General features: G+C 41.1%; 1 protein-coding gene and 1 non-coding gene across 9 annotated transcripts in view; both read right to left on the minus strand.

Moving 5' to 3' along the window:
- Nucleotides 1-646: 646 nt before the first annotated feature.
- LOC118533905 (U6 spliceosomal RNA) lies at nt 647-753 on the minus strand. The gene has a single exon (XR_004916419.1). It is a non-coding gene; the product is annotated as a U6 spliceosomal RNA (small nuclear RNA).
- A 5,995-nt stretch (nt 754-6,748) lies between these two features.
- ZNF157 (zinc finger protein 157) overlaps nt 6,749-17,827 on the minus strand; it is a 39,892-nt gene continuing 28,813 nt past the window's right edge. For 3 of the 8 annotated variants that reach the window (XM_078065403.1, XM_078065406.1, XM_078065402.1), the window contains 3 exons: nt 10,001-10,127; nt 9,615-9,794; nt 6,750-8,656 (listed from right to left, as the gene is read on the minus strand). In XM_078065403.1, coding sequence (XP_077921529.1) covers nt 7,434-8,656; nt 9,615-9,794; nt 10,001-10,127 — 1,530 coding nt within the window. In that variant the 3' untranslated portion in view covers nt 6,750-7,433. Of the gene's footprint in view, nt 8,657-9,614; nt 9,795-10,000; nt 10,141-17,827 lie in introns of all 8 variants that reach the window. The other 5 variants (XM_078065401.1, XM_078065400.1, XM_078065407.1 and 2 more) reach the window with 5 other exon arrangements.

Raw genomic sequence — 17,827 nt, forward strand, 5'->3', positions numbered from 1 at the left:
CCAACACTTGTTGTCTATACTTTTTTTTTCCAGCCATACTAGTAGGTGTGAAGTGCTATCTCATTGTGGTATTTTTTTTCATTGTGGTTTTGATCTCCATTTCCCTGATGCCTAATGATGTTGAGCAGTTTTTCATGTGCTTAGGCCATTTCTATATCTCATTTGGAGAAATGTCTATTCAGATCCTTTGCCCATTTTTAAGTTGGGTTATTTATGTTTTTATTATTGAGTCATAAGAGTTCTTTATATATTCTAGATAAAGGATATGTGATTTGTAAATGCTTTCTCCCACTCTGTGGGTTAACTTTTTACTTTCTTGACAGTATTATTTGTAGAACAAAAGTTGTTAATTTTGATGAAATCCAATTTATCTGTTTGTTTTGTAGTGTGTGCTTTTGATGTTGTATCTAAGAAACCATTAAGGGACAAGATTTTAATACAGATTTGGCTCCAGCATTTGTGTTCTCCATTACACTACATTACCTGTCTAGAAATTAAATCACTGTTACTAATATTACACATGAAGTTATTATTATGTGTTTTATGTTTTTTTTATTATGTTAATCACCATACATCATTAGTTTTTGATGTAGTGTTCTATGATTCATTGTTTGCGTATAACACCCAGTTCTCCATGCAGTAAGTGAAAAATATGGAATGCTTCACGAATTTGCGTGTCATCCTTGCGCAGGGGCCATGCTAATCTTCTCTGTATCATTCCAATTTTAGTATATGTGCTGCTGAAGCGAGCACCGTGTTTTGTGTTTTGACCTGAAAAAATACATCCATCAATCATCCTCCAACCCTAGCACAGACTTCAGAAGGATTCTGGGTAGGGACTGCGAGGCCCATTTTTTAGGGAGAAGTATTGGGACTCAGTGGAGGGAAGGGCCGGCCCCCAGGCCACCCATTGAACTGGACCCCCCCCTTGCTGTACACTTCACAGGGCTGTCACCCCCACCTGCTTCCTCTCAGCCATCAGTCTCTCCCAAGCAGATTCACACCCAGACACATGGAATGCTGGGGTGGAGGGTAACTCACTTTACTCACTTTGGTGGATTTTCTAGAAGGGTAACGGGAGGAAATGTAGTGACCCCAGGACTACAGATAGCCTGCCAGGAGCCACACAAGGACTCTGAAGTAGGAAGCCTCTCTGTAAGGTATGCTTCTCCAGGCAGCCACAACTAAAGGGAACTACCTGGAAGGCAGGTGCTCCCTCTACAGCCTGAAACTCCTTGCTGTTTAATACCCCCAGCCACATCCAGTGTATACAAAAGTCCTTGTGTTGAGAAACAGTTGGATAAACAAGAAAATAAGCAGGTGTGAACATACCTAGGATTGAGGTAACAACTGGGAGAGTAAGGTAAATTATTCTAGGCACTAGGGAAAAACCAGAAGCAGCAGGAACAGTCTGTGGTTCCAGACAATAGCCAGGGCTGAGGAAATATTCCAGGACACTAGAAAACAGCTATAGGGACAGGAAACAGTCACTGCAGTGATGTGAAACAGTCAGAGACTATCAAACAGCCAAAGGGACAGAACAGTCCTTAGAGTTAGAGGATAGCCATAGAAACTCTAGAACGGCCAAATGGAAGTCATTCCTAAATGTTATGCAATAGCCAGAAATACCTAGGAGACAGCCAGAGAGATAAGGGAACAGGCTCCGGCTGAAGGAATAGCCAGAGAAACAAGGAAACAGCTGGAGGGACAAGGGGACAGTGTCTGGACCTGAGGAACAGCAGGATCATCAAACATCTGGAGACACCACAAAATAGTCCTTGTATTTGGAAGATAATCAAAGGAACTGCAGAACAGCCAGGGCAACAGGGGATAGACCCTAAGGATCAGACCACAGCAAAAAAAAAAAAAAAGACCAAGGAATAAGCTCTGAAGTACAAGGAACAGGAAAATAAAATAGCAGTCTGAGGGACTGGGGAACCACCAGAGCCCAAGGAAAAATTGCAAGGACTGAAACAATAGCCAACAAACCAACATATGGAGATCAGGGAATAATGGCTGGTCCTAATATAGGGTCATCAGAAACTATGGGGAGTAATCACAGCGATCAAAGACACTATACTTATGACTAGTGGGAATTCAACAGACAGTCACGGGAACTAATATAATGCCAGCAGGCATAGCTAGGGGGGACTACTGGGAGTCAAAGACACTGTACTGGTGGCTAATACAGGATCATCTGAACCATGAAGGGCTCTAATGTAGGGTAGGCTCTAATGAGTTCCAGGCATTATGATGAGGTCCATACCAATACACAGTACTAGGGAATAATGAGGGACCAGCATCCAGCATCCACAGGGATGGGGGTAGTAAATGAACTGATGCTGAGATAGAGACAAAACCACTTTAGTGGTGGTTAATGGCTAATCAGCAGAGTGACTAAGGGCTAAGGGCTGATTTTTTTTATGATCAAAAACACTGTATTTGTGACCAATATTGGTAGACAGTGATGACACTAATACAGGGTCAGCAACAGATGCCATGACTGAGAAGCATGAGGCAAAGATTAATGAACAGTCAGTGTTGAGGCTAATATGGTATTAGCATACACAGTGATGAACTCTAATGTATGGTCAACATGCATTCTGCCAGGGCATCATTGCATTCTGACGCTCTATTAGTGGCTAATGAGGGATCAGCAGGAACAGTGATGAGGCTTCATGCAGTCACAAGCACCCTGATTGGAACTTAGGAGGGTCAAAGACACTGTAGTTATGGCTAAAGGGTGATCAGCAAAGTGGGGCTAATGTGGAAACAGCAGATACTGTACTGGAAGCTCATGGACGTTAGTCTCAGCTTTTGTGGCTAGCTGGGGATCAGCAGACAGCAGGATGGTAGCTAAGGAGGATCCGCAAATACATTGCTGGGGCCTCATGGGTGTCAAAGAAACTACTATTGGCTAATGGAGGATCAACAGACACCACGATAGGGGCTAATGTGGAGTCGGCAGACTCTACTGAGGCTTCAACTGGTCAAAGACACAATATTAGTGGTTAAAGGGAGGAGATTTAGCAGAAACAATGATTCGGCTACTGTAAAGACAAAAAACATGGTGATGCATCCTCAAGGAGTTCATACTCTGCCAGTGGCTAATAAATCAAAAGACACTTTGGGGTGCCTGGGTGGCACAGTTGGTTAAGCTTCTGACTCAGTTTTGGCTCAGCTAGTGATCTCAGGGTCATGAGATCGAGCCCCGTGTCAGGCTCCATGCTCAGCACAGTCTGCTTAAGATTCTCTCTCCCTCCCCTCTCCCCACTGAGCTCACGCTCTCCCTCTCTAATAAATAAATAGACCTTTAAAAATCAATCAATAAGGGACACCTAGGTGGCTCAGTTGGTTAAGCGTCTGTCTTCTGCTCCGGTCATGATCCCAGGACCCTGGGATAGAGCTCCATGTCAGGCTCTTTGCTCAGCAGGGAGCCTGCTTCTCCCTGTCCTTCTGCCTGCCGTTCCCCCTGCTTGTGTGCTCTCTTTGTCAAATAAATGAATAAAATATTTTTTAAAAATCAATCAATCAATCAATCAAAAGACACTGGTGTATGGTCAGCAGATACACTGATAGGCTATAGTGTAGGGTCAGAGGACACAGGGATGGGGGCTATTTTAAGCAGACACCACCGGGTCTCAAGGTTAAAAATCTTGAAGCTTGGTAAACAGGGGATCAAAAGACAGAGTGACAAGGTCATCTGAGTTCTGCAGATATTGTATTGGGGCTCAGAAGGATCAAATTCACCACACTGGTGGATAACTAGGGAACAGCAGATGGATACTGGTGCAATTGCACTATGCTGTAGGTTCATGGGGGGGGGGGGTCAGACACTGACTATTGATGGTAATAAACACCACCATAATGATAGCATCCAATGTAGGATTAGCAGACACTGTGATTAGAACACATTGGGTTGAATATATTATATGGTAGCCAAGGTCAACAGACACTACATTAGGTCTAAAGGAAGGTGACAAGACACATTACTGTGAGTTAATGGGAGGTCAGCAGTCACCATGCTGAATATAAAGGAAGACAAAAAAAAAAAACCATATTGAGTTAATGGAAGATCATCAGTGACGAAGCTAGAGGCTAAAGGGGTGAAAAGACACTCTGCTGTGAGCAAACAGGTCAGCAAAAATTGTAATGGCAGCTAAAAGGGATGGTGAGACATGATGCTATGAGCTAATGGGGAGTCAGCAGACTTTGCTGGAGCAAAAGGTTGTGATAAGACAAGATATTTTGAGCTGATGGCAGGTCATTGTACAGACACTGTGCTCTAGGCTAATAGAAGTGAAAAGAAGTGCTGTAAATTAACGGGGTATTAGTAGACACCATGCTGACATATCCTGGGGGTAAAAACTACTGTGGTGGTGGCTAATGGAGGATCAAGAGGGATTGTGCTTAAGGTATTAGGAGTCAAATACACACAGTAGTGTTGGCAGTGAGGGATCACTACACAAGTAATGGTTACTAACTGAGGGTGAGTCCAACCCATCACGGGGCCTCAGTGAAGGTCATCTTCATGCAGCAAGGCCATTTCTAAAGCCTTGGGAGGACTAAGTCTCCCATTGCCAGTGTCTTTTATCTGATCTAGTGGTCAAGATTCCTGGTTTTCTCCCTGGAAGCCCACATCTGGCTCCTGGTGTGGGAACAGGTAACTTTTTTATTGTTGTTTTTAAATTTTAATTGAGATATAATTTATAGCAATAAAGTGCACAAATCTGAAATTTACCCATTTGATAACTTAATATGCATTTCAAACAAGATACAGAATCGTTCTATCAGCCCAGGAAGTTCCCTCCTACCCTTAGGAGTTAATCCCCATTGATTAACAACCACCAATCTGCTTTCTGTCACTACAGATTACTTCTTTTTATGTTTGACATTTTCCATAATAATAATAATAATAATAATAATAACATTAAAACATAAAATTGAAAATTTTTAAATGGATGAGCTGAAGATTAAAAGAATCAGTAAGATAACACCTTGATAAATGTAATTAATACTCAGTAAATGAGGGTGAGGGCATGCTGTTTAAAAAATGCATAAAGTGTAATATATACATTCAAGTGTATGCTGTATTTGGGGGCATCTGATGATTAATTCAAATATCCTGGGTCTTCTATTTATTATGAAACATCCAGAAAACAAAACAAAAACATGTATTTAATTTAGCATCAATTTACTATAGCATGATGCTACCAAATACTAACGGTAAAGGATTCACTTTTGAGGATCAAAATGGTGCATTAGAAAACATTCTCAGGGTGCCTGGCTGGTTCAGTCAGTAGAGCATGTGACTCTTGACCTTGAGGTCATGAGTTCAAGCCCGATGGTGGGCCTAGAGCTTACTTAAAAAAATAAATAAATAAAAAGAGCTTTAAAAATAAAACATTCTCAAAGTTGAGAAGTTTGTCACTAAACCTTTTAAAGGGTATTTTTCAGGCAAAGAAGAAAATGATCCTGGATGGAATGCAGAAAGGAATGAAGAGCAACCAAGGTGGTAAACGTGTGTAAAATGAAATGAACATATAAAAAATGTTTTCGGGGGATATATAAGTGTGTATCTGTGTGTGTATGCGCATGTATGTATATATATTATTATATATATACACATATATATATTACATATAAATATTTATATAAACCCCATAATACATCATTATATTTTGAAATATATATGTACATATAGGTATATGAGCGAAGTTTCTATTAAAAATTAGCTTTAAAATTAGCTTTTTTGGAGAAAACCATAAAATACTATTGAAGGTCAAAAAGGTGAGTTAAAAAATAAAATATAGACAAACCATATTCATGGATACAATGGCTTAAAGCCATTTTACACCTTTCAGACTGGCAACAATTTGAAAGACTGATAATAAGTCCTGGCGAATACATGGGAAAATGTAAACTTCATCTCAAACTGCTCATGAGAGTATAAATTAGTACAACCTAGAGGGAAGAAATCCAATTATTTAACAAAGTTGAAAAACTTCTGTATCAATCTGAAGAACCCAGCTAGGGGACAGAAACGTTACCAGTTATTTTAGTGAAAAGAACTTATTATAAAGAATTTTTAACTAGTCACAGAATTATTAACCATGTAACTGAAAAGACAGAAAGAGAACATTAAAATTATCATGGAGGTAGCAACTGCAAGAAGCAGCTGGGCTAAGGTTAACCAGGGAAGAAACTGGAATTATTAAACATTGAAAAGGTGGAGGAGTAGTGTCATGTGGGTGGGACTCATACCTCTAAGGAGGTGGCACCGCCAGCCGCTGCTAGTGTCTCTGAGGGGGTGGGTGGGGTACCGTAGGCTGTTCTGTGAGTGCTGGAAATCTGTAACCTGGATCAAACTACTACCACCCTGAGGAAGTGCTGCTGGCCAAGGGAAGAAGCAACACCGGGCTGACACTCAGATGAACAGGGAGCTAACAGGAAGGGAAAAAAAGGAGCAGGTCCCTTCTACCTTCCTTACCCCCAAAGTTTATATTTAGTGTTTCTTATTGGCAAGGCCCAACAGGAAGCAGGTGGCAAGACAGAAACATGTTTTGTAGAGTCACAGCCCGAGCATGACAAAGCACAGTGTAGAAGGGGCGCGTTGGAGCTAGGGTACAACAGCTTAACAACTTAAACACTGCCTACACTCTATGACCCATCAGTTCCACTTGGAGATTTAGACACCAAACACAGAAACGATACAAATGTCTTGCACCAGGGGAATGGAGAGAGAAATGAATGAACCAGACCTATATTTGTCAACATGGATAGACCTTGGAAAGGTAACATTGCATGAAAAAAGCAAGCTGCAGAACTTTCAACACCATGTAATACCATTTATGTAAAGTTTTTAAAAGCAACAGAGTATTATATACTGTACAATTCACACTATACACACAAAGACTTTCAGGATAGATGAAAAATTCTCAATGTTGAAAGGAAAACCTTAACTTTACAGGAAAGAATAGGAGAACATTATCACCTTGAACCTGATAATATTCAAACATAAAACCTCAGCAGAAGACTTAACAAAATTAAATAACCAGGCACAGTCCATGAGGAGATATCTGTAACACACACGACTGAAAAAGATTTTTAAATTCTCATATATTAAAAAACAAACATGACACTTAAACCAAGAAGTAAAAAATAAGCAGCCCATTATAAACAATGAGCAAAGGATATAGAACAGTCAGTGAAGAGAAGAAAAAACCCAAATGGCAACCAACAGGTAAGAAGCTACTCCACCTCACCATTAATTAGGGAAATCCAAATGAAATGAAAACAACAATGAGCTTATCCCCTAACGGGAATCAGGATGTATTTTCACACCAGTGTAGGAGCCAAATTGTTACAGGTGTACTCTGTGTGCGTGGTGACCAGATGACCCAGAGGGCTTGATCAAATGGTGATGGAAGTCTTCACAAAGAAGCTTTCTCCACAGTACAAGGCAAGGGCCGGCCTATGTGAGTTCTCTGATGTTCTGTGAGGTGTGCTTTCCGGCAAAAGGCTTTCCCACATTCTTGACATTCAAAGGGTCTCTCTCCTGTGTGAATTCGCTGATGTTCAATGAGGCGTACTTTGACGTAGAAGGCATTTCCGCATTCACTACATTCATAGGGTTTCTCTCCTGTGTGAGTTCTCTGGTGTTGACAAAGGGATTTCTTCATACTGAAGATTTTTCCACATTCACCACATTCATAGGGTTTCTCTCCGGAATGCATTCTCTGATGTTCAATGAGGCGTGCTTTCACATAAAAGGCATTACCGCATTTATTACATTCGTAAGGTTTCTCTCCTGTGTGAATTCGCTGATGTATCCCAAGAGATGAGTGTACCCTGAAAGATTTCCCACATTCATTGCATTGATAGGGTTTTTCACCTGTGTGAGTTCTCTGATGATTATTGAGAGTCATTTTCATTCTGAAGAACTTCCCACATTCATCACATTTATAGGGTTTCTCACCTGTGTGAATTCTTTGATGTTGATTTAGGGATTTCTTTGCACGGAAGTTTTTCCCACAGTCACCACATTCATATGGTTTCTCCCCTGTGTGAGTTCTCTGGTGTTGGGTAAGGGATATCTTAACTCGAAATGTTTTTCCACATTCACTACATTCATAGGGCTTCTCTCCTGTGTGAGTTCTCTGATGAATCATGAGGGTTGCCTTCTCAGAAAAGGTTTTCCCACATTCAGTACATTCATAGGGTCTCTCTCCTGTGTGTGTTCTCTGATGCAGAATGAGTTGTGACTTCCTGCCAAAAGATTTCCTACATTCATTACATTCAAAGGGTTTCTCCCCTGTGTGAGTTTTCTGATGAGCAATGAGGTATGATCTTGCACTAAAGGTCTTTGCACATTCACCACATTTATAAGGTCTCTCCCCTGTGTGTATTCTCAGATGTTCAATAAGATTTGATTTCCTGCAGTAAGTTTTCCCACATTCATGACATCCAAAGTTTTTTACTCCCGTGTGTGTTCTTTTATGTCCAACAAAGCCTGTTTTCTTGTAGAAGACTTTCCCATATCCATTATATTCAACAGCTTGATCCAAAGTTTGAATCCTCTGATGCCGAAGGTCATTATCATGCCTGACGGCATTACCCCCAACAGAACTGTTGCCACACAGCATTGAGAGAGATCCTTTAAAAACAAACCAGATCACTTTCACTTAAAACTCAACAATGGCTTCCCTTGTTACAGTGTCAAATTAAAGTGCTTAACAAAGCCTATAAACCATAGTCTATAAAAAAGCACTTAACATAGCCTAAAAAACTCTACATAATTTGGCCCCTAGCTAACTCTCTTGATATTGCCTCTTACCACTCTCACCACCCACCATTAAGCTACACTGGCCTCTTTGCTATTTTTAGGATATATCACTCAGGCCAGGCCTGACACGTACTATTCTCTCTACCCAGAATATTCAAAATCTACATGGTTCTGTCTCTCTCACATCACTGATGTTGGAGCACTAATGTTAACCTCACCAAAAAGTCTTCCCTGAGCACATTCTCTACAAGCACACAACCATCATTATCTATCTTACTTATCTTGCACTGATTTCCTTTTTACCACCAAACATTGTGTATTTGTTTCTGGTCTCTTTCCCTCATCAGACTGCAAGCTCCAGGAGAACAGAGATACTAGTTTATTCACTGCTGGACCCCTACACTTCGAATATGACCAGATTAGAGCTGATACTCATTTAAGATTTGGTGGAACACTGAATGAATGAATGAGTGAATGCCTGACAACAGAAGGCATCCAAGGCAATGGAGGGAAGGAAGGCAATTTAGAATACTAAAGAGAGACAGACCAGCTAAGACTGTCTTACTTAGATGAGGCAGGCAGGGATAGATAAGAGTGGTAGATAACTACAGAAATCAAAATAAAATAGGACAGAGTACTTAAGTGTGAGCAAAATAATGGCATGTGTGATTTAGGTATGAAGTGTGCAGACCTTATGTAACCTCCAGTCATTTTCAAAGAGCAAGGGCCTCTATAAAGAGATTACTGAAGAACACTGCCCAAAGTGTTTTGACCTGAATTTCTGGGCTCTTATTTCCCGTTTCTGTATGTCTGGTTATTGCACACTCACCTGGGTATCCATGGCCTGAGGATTCCTCCTCTAATATCCACAGCTCTTCTCCTCGCTCCAACTTGAAGATCATCTCTGGTTTGGCCACGCAGAGGCCTGTTAATGGGAAATGGCACAGGACATGGGCCAAGTTGTCTGAGCTTAGGGCCTCTGATGGAGGAGAAGGTGCATCTTCATGAGCTGCACAAGGAAGGGGGCCCATTTAAACCTTTCATTGGGGGAAGTGACAACACACACACTCTTCCTGGTGCCCCAAACTGATCAATCACCTGTGACCCTTGAATCTAGAACTAAAGTATCATTAAAGTCTACAAAGGCTGCACACATTACAGTAACCAAGAAAGGAAACACATGCTACCAGGAGTTACATGGACAATAATCCTCACCCACAGATGCCAGGTTGCTGTAGTTCTCCAACATCACATCCTTGTGCATGGTCCTCTGGGCAGGGTCCAGTCTGTGCCATTCCTGTCGGGTAAAATCCACAGCCACGTCCTCAAATGACACAGATCCCTGCAACAACAATCTGCAATGATCAGAATGGGACACACGGAGAAGATGTGTGGAAACTAATTTTTCTCCACAGAGCACTATTAAGAGTTAACCAGGAGCCACACTGGTGACCTGACTCTGTGTCTTGCTTGATATTATACTTTGTTGGGGGGAAAATCCAAAACAGCCCTGCTTTGTGTTAATTTATCAATCCATGAAGAAAAGACTATTGACTACTGAGTTAACACTATGTACCTGGACCTGTCTCAGTTGTTGGTTAAACAAAAAGGAATAAGAGGCACCTGGGTGGCTCAGTCCATTGGGCATCTGCCTTCAGCTTGGGCCATGATCCCGGGGTCCTGGGATCAAGCCCCATATCGGGCTCCCTGCTCAGTGGGGAGTCTGCTTCTCCCTCTCCCTCTGCCCCTCCCCCAGCTCGTGCTCTCTCTCAAATAAATAAATAAAATCTTAAAAAAAAAACAAAACAAGAAAACAAAAAGGAGTAAGATGGAGTGCTTGGGGACGCGTGGGTGGCTCAGTCGGTGAAGCGTCTGCCTTCGGCTCAGGTCATGAGCCCGGGGTCCTGGGATCGAGTACCGCATCGGGCTCCCTGCTCAGCGGGGAGCCTGCTTCTCCCTCTGCCTGCCACTCCCCCTGCCTGTGCTTGCTCTCTCTCTCTCTGACAAATAAATAAAATCTTTAAAAAAAAATAAAAGATGGAGTGCCTGTTCTCAAAGAGCTCATGCCCCAATAAAGAGACCTGTATATAAACACATTCTTGCAATGAGGTGTTACGGGAGCTGTGCCAGACGTGTGTGCAAGGTGCAATGGGCTTTCACAAGGGATGCAATGGGACTCCACTTTGTGTTATCAGGTTCAACTTCACTTGGGGAGATAGAGCTTTGAATCCTTAAACAAGAATATAATTGCCCTCAAAAAATATGGGGCAATAGCATAAGAAAAGGCAGGAAAACATGAAATACACACGGTGAGTTATGGAACCACAGATGACAGGATGACAGAAAAACAGCACTTCAGGCTACGACAAAATAAAGGGCTGTAGAGACATTCAGGGGCCGGAGAGTGGAGGGATTTTCGACTCTTTTTTTCTCCAGATCATCAGTCTCTAAGACTGACTCCTTACACCATCAGAATATTTTCTGACCTTCCCACAATATATTTATATTTATAAATTATACAGAAGTACTGTCAAGTGGGGGAAAAGCACAGACTATTAACTCCCCCAAAAATGGTGTGAGCAGATGGGTTGAGGCTGGTGCCGTATATTGAGATCAGCAAAACAAGAGAGATACTAGGTTGGCAGAAGGGGAAATTAAAATAGATCTTGGACCTCAGCTGGAGTGTTTATGACACATACTGATAGACATCCAGCTGGCAGGTGTATATATGATTCTGAAGCTCAGAAGAGAAGGCTAGGATAGGCCAAGGATTGGGAGGCAATAACACTTCAGTACTAGCTGAAGCCACCAGAATAAACTGGATGGTTAAGAAAAAACAAAGAGCTTGAGAGAAGCACCAAGTAAGTACTGAGTCAGCAGGGACACCAGAATTACATGAAGCTTGAAGGAGGAGGGTACTGTGGGACAGAGAAAATGGGTGAAATCCTGTTGTTTTTTTTTCATGCACTCCTGCCCCAAAGTGAGCCCCAGAGCCAAAGCTGCAACCTTGTAGCAGCAGACACCTCACACTCTAAGGAAGAGAAATCCTTTTCTTTGGCAAGGAGAATAGTGGTCTGAAGCATGTAGAAAGGATCCCCATTGCCTTTTCTCTAACCTCCCACCACTTGGCCCCAAGGGCAAATGCAGTTATAGAAAGTGAGTGCCAAAGTGGAGAGACTAAAGCCCTAACTGTCCAGCCAAAAGACCATGGAGGGGATCATGGGGGATCAGGACTGCGGGGGAGACTGCCCTAATAAAATAGCCTCAGAATACATGAACAAAACTCGGCCGCCTGGGTGGCTCAGTCGTTAAGTGTCTGCCTTCGGCTCAGGTCATGATCCCAGGGTCCTGGGATCAAGCCCCGCATTGGGCTCCCTGCTCAGCGGGGAGCCTGCTTCTCCCTCTCCCCCTGCTTGTGTTCCCTCTCTCACTGTCTCTCTCTCTCTGTCAAATAAATAAATAAAATCTTTTAAAAAAAAAGAATACATGAACAAAACTGAAAGAACTAAAAGGAGAAATGGGCAAATCCACACTTATGGCTGCTTTCAACACTTCTCTTACTAATAAAAGTAACTAGTAGACAGAAAATCAACAGGAATATAGAAAAACTGAACACCACCAACCAACCAAATGACTTTGCAGAGCATTCCACTCAAAAATACAGAAATTAAGTTTCTTCAAGTACACATGGAACATTCACCATGCTAGAACAAAGCCGGCATCATAAAACAAACCTCAACATAATCAAAGGCCCGTTGGGTACCAAGGAAAATTGACCTGGAACAACCAACTCTGAGATATATCTTAATAAAACAATTAGAATTTAAAGACAAAGAAAATTTTCATCAGGGCCTCTAAGCAAAAAGATGAAATAACTTCCAAGACAAGAGAATTAAACTGGCATCAATTTCTCAAAAACAAAGCAATAGTAATACAGTATTTTCAAGAAAGTTATGGGAAAAAAGTACAAACAAAGGAGAGTCTATGCTTTATACTTGATACTCTTCAAGCATCAAGGCTATTAGAAGAACAGCGGAGTGTGCCAAAACACTTGTGCCCTTCCTAAGGAATTTAATAGAGCTGCACTGTCCAATTTGGTAGCCACTAGACACATGTGGCTAGTTAAATTTAAGTTTTGTTTAATTAAAATAGAATAACACAGAAAATTCAGTTTCTCAGTCACATCAGGCATATTTCCAGTGTTCAATAGCCACATGGGCCTAGTTACAGTCCTAGACAGCAGAGATACAGAACATGCTCATCACTGTAGGAAATTCTATTGGCCAGCACTATACCAAATGATGAGCTTCATCCAACCAAAACCAATGAATAGGAAAATTTTGGCAAAAGCCTAACAGTGAGCATTTCATATACTTATTGTAAAGCTAAGACTAAAACAAGGCTGAGGTCATGGGTTGAAGGATAATGTATAAATATCAAGTTGTTCTGACAAAGTAGAAAAACAACTAAAAATGGAAGGAGAATAGAAAGAAAAAGAGAAAAGATGAATAAGATCATTGACTGCTATATAGGTAAAGGTGAGAGACAAATTAGATGTTATAAAAGATTAATAAAGAAAAAAAGGTAGGGGCACCTGGTTGGCTTGGTCAGTGGAGTGTGTGACTCTTGATCTAGGGGTTGTAAGTTCGAGCCTCACCTTGGGTGTAGAGATTACTCAAAAATAAAATCTTAAAAAAAAAGGTAAATTGGTACAGCCATTATGGAAAACAGTATGGAGATTGTTCAAAAAATTAAAAATAGGAGCATCTGGGTGGCTCAACTGGTTAAGCATCTGCCTTCGGCTCAGGTCATGATCCCAGGCTCCTGGGATTGGGCCCTACATCGGGCTCTCTGCTCAGTGGGGAGCGTGCTTCTCCCTCTCCCTCTCTCTCTCTCAAATAAATAAAATCTTTAAAAAAAAACAAAACAAAAACTAAAAAATTAAAAACAGAACTATATAATCCAGCAGTCCCACTTCTGGGTATGTATCTGAAGGAAATGAAATCACTATCCCAAAGAGATATCTGTACTCCCATGTTCATTGCAGCATTATTCACAATAACCAAGATATGGAAAACAACCTTAGTGTCCATCGATAAAAAAGATGTGGTATATATATAACAACCAAATATTATTCAGTCATGAGAAGGAAGGATATCCTACCACCTGCAACAGCTTGGATGAAACTGGAGGACATAATGCTAAGTGAAATGAATCAGACAGGGGCACCTGGGTGGTTCAGTTGGTTAGCATCTGCCTTCGGCTCAGGTCCTTATCTCAGGGTCCTGGGATTGAGCTCCATATTGGGCTCCCTTCTCAGCAGAGAGTCTGCTTCTCCCTCTCCCTCTGTGCTCACACTCGTTCACTCTATCTCAAATAAATAAATAAATAAATAAATAAATAAATAAATAAATCTTAAAAAAAAAAGAAGAAGAAATGAGGGATGCCTGGGTGGCTCAGTTGGTTAAGCATCCACCTTTGGCTCAGGTCATGATCCCAAGATCCTGGGATCAAGTCCCGCATGGGGCTCCTTCCTCAGCAGGAAGCCTGCTTCTCCCTCTGCCTGCCGCCCCCCCGTTTATGCTCTCTCTCTGACAAATAAATATTTTCTATTATTTTTTTTATTTACTTGACAGAGAGAGAGAGAGCACAAGAGGGGGAGCGGCAGGCAGAGGGAGAAAGCAGGCTCCCCACTGAGCAAGGAGCCCGATGTGGGGCTCAATCCCAGAGCCCTGGGATCACAACCTGAGCCGAAGGCAGTTGCTTAACCAACTGAGCCACCCAGGTGCCCCTCTCTGACAAATAAATAAATAAAATCTTAAAAAAAAAAAAAAGGAAATGAATCAGAGAAAGACAAATACTGTATGATTTCACTTATATGGGAAATCTTTTTAAAAAAGGTCAAACTCAATAGAAGTAGAGTAGAATGTTACCAGGGGTATGGGGGAAATGAGGAGATGTTGGTCAAAGAATACAAAGTCAGTTATGTAGATGAATGAAGTCTAGAGATCTATGGGGCACCTGGCTGGCTTAGTCAGTGGTGCATGGGATTCTTGATCTCAGGGCTATGAGTTCAAGCCCCACGTTGGGTATGGAGATTACTTAAAAATAAAATCTTTAAAACAAAAGTCTAGAGATCTAATGTATAGGCATGAAGACTATACTTAATAATCCTATATTGAATGATGGAAAATGCTAAGAAAGTAAATTACAGGTGTACTCACCACACACGAAAAACAGTAACTATGGGGGCGCCTGGCTGGCTCAGTTGGAGGAGTGTGAGACTCTTGATCTCAGGGTCGTGAATTCAAGCCCCATGTGGGGTGTAGAGATTACTTAAATAAATACAACTTTTTGAGAAATGGTAACTATGTATGGAGATAATATGCTAATTAGCTTAATTGTAGTAATCATTTCAATATGTATATGTATATCAAATCATCATGTTGTATACCTTAAACATATACAACTTTTATGAATAAATAAGTAAACAGAAAGAAAGAAGGGTTGACTAAGGGTACTATAAGAAGTATTAACACAAAGGGGTATCTGGGTGGTTCAGTCGGTTAAGCTTTGGCTCTTGATTTGGGCTCAGGTCATGATCTCAGGGTCGTGAGATCCAGCCCTGCGACGGGCTCCACAGTGAGCCTGGAGCCTGCTTAAGACTCTCTCTCTCCCATGGGGTGCCTGGGTAAGCATCCTACTCTTGGTTTTGGATCGGGTCATGATCTCAGGGTCATGAGACTGAGCTCCACCTTGGGCTCTGCACTCAGTGTGCAGAGACTTCTTGAGATTTTTTTCCCCTTACCTCTCTCTCCCCCTCTGCTCCTCCCCCCACTCATGCTCTCTCTCTTTCTAAAATAAATAAATAAATAATCTTTTTAAAAAAGATTCTCTCCCTCGGCCCCTCCCCCCACCCCGCTTGCACTTGCTCCCTCTCTAAAAGAAAAAAAAAGGAAGTATTAACACAAAGGGAATTACCAGCATAAAAATACAACCTTCTTGGGCGCCTGGGTGGCTCAGTTGGTTAAGCGACTGCCTTCGGCTCAGGTCATGATCCTGGAGTCCCTGGATTGAGTCCCGCATCGGGCTCCCTGCTCGGCAGGGAGTCTGCTTCTCCCTCTGACCCTCCCCCCTCTCATGTGCTCTCTCTCATTCTCTCTCTCTCAAATAAATAAATAAAATCTTAAAAAAAAAAAAAATACAACCTTCTTAATTACCAAAAAAATTTAGAGGAAACACTCAATAAAAAAAGAAACACAGTGAATATAACATATACCCACAGTAATTACATCAGAAGATAAAATGAAAGAATTGAGACCAAACATATTTGTATTGTTTGTATCATCAAACAGTAACACAAATAACTGTAAATGGGCTTACCTCACCTATTAACCAAAAAAGGTTTTCACATTGCCTCATAAGGCAGAGCCCAACAATGCCATGCACAAGAGACATGTTTAAAACACAGTCACTCAAAAAGGCTAAAATTAAAGAGATGGACAAAGATTTACCAAATGAAAACAATATAAAAGCAGGGATAGAAATCCTGATGCCAAAGGAGAATTCCAAAAGCAATTATATGAGCCAAAGGAAGATACTTTGTAATGTTAAAAGCCCTGTCCAAAATGAAGATTTAACAACAAAGATATGTGAAAATACCTATGCACAAAGTTACACAGCAAAAGCCTATATAAACCAAAAACTATAGGAATACAAGAAACAGAAGCATTCTCTGATGGGAGACTTTGATACACCACTCACAAAATGAGACAGATTAAGTGGACAAAAAATAAGCAATGATACAAAGGACCCAAGCAACATAATCAATAAGATGAAACTTTTGGATCTATATGTATTGAACATTACACACAGATCATACAAAATATACTCTTTCTCAAGCACACATAGGACATTCACAAAAACTGACCATATAGTAGGGCACAAAGAAGATAATCTCAGTAGGTTCCTTAAAATAGCAATATTACAAACACCAATTACAATCAGTAAAGAAATTTAAGAGTTAGAAATTGACAAGCTGATTCTAAAATTCATATTTAAAAAAAGAAAGGACCTAGATAGCCAAAGCAATTTTGAAAAAGAAGAAAAAAGTTAAAGGGCTTACATTACTTCATTTTAAGACTTATAAAGCGGGGCGCCTGGGTGGCTCAGTCGTTAAGCATCTGCCTTTGGCTCAGGTCATGATCCCGGGGTCCTGGGATCGAGCCCCGCATCGGGCTCCCTGCTCGGCGGGAAGCCTGCTTCTCCCTCTCCCACTCCCCCTGCTTGTGTTCCCTCTCTCGCTGTGTCTCTCTGTCAAATAAATAAATACAATCTTAAAAAAAAAAAAAGGACTTATAAAGCTACAGTTCTCAAGACAGTATGGTATTTTTGTAAAGATATACATGAGACAAAATAAGATTTAGAAATAGACCCACACATGAATGGTCAATTGATGTCTAAGGTGGCAAGGATATTCAGTGGAGAAAGAATACTCTTCTCAACAAATGGCTCTGGAACAACTGGATAGTCATAGCCAAAAAACTTCAGAGTTCCTGAAGGATCTTATTCAAATGTTAAGACTGATTATCTCCAGAAGGTGAGATTATGAGGAATTTTCAAATTAAAATTTTTATATTTCTGGTCATTTAGTTAAGGTGGTGTCTATCAGGTTTCTCCATTATAAAGTTACCAATTTTCCCTATGTAATTAACGAGTAATCTGTGGGGATATAACTTGAGACTATGCAAATATTTTGTTCGTCATTCAACTTTTATCCAATAGCTTTGGCATCCATCAGTGATTCTTGCTTGGCTCAGTTACCACTTCAATGGTTTCAAAATGGTTATTTTTCTAACTCTCATTCTTTCCACATTATTTTTTTTTTTTTTTTTTTTTTTAAAGATTTTATTTATTTATTTGAGAGAGAGAATGAGATAGAGAGCATGAGAAGGGGGAGGGTCAGAGGGAGAAGCAGACTCCCCGCCGAGCAGGGAGCCCGATGCGGGACTCGATCCCGGGACTCCAGGATCATGACCTGAG

Source organism: Halichoerus grypus, chromosome X, assembly GCF_964656455.1.
Source record: "Halichoerus grypus chromosome X, mHalGry1.hap1.1, whole genome shotgun sequence".
Taxonomy (NCBI): Eukaryota; Metazoa; Chordata; class Mammalia; order Carnivora; family Phocidae; genus Halichoerus; species Halichoerus grypus.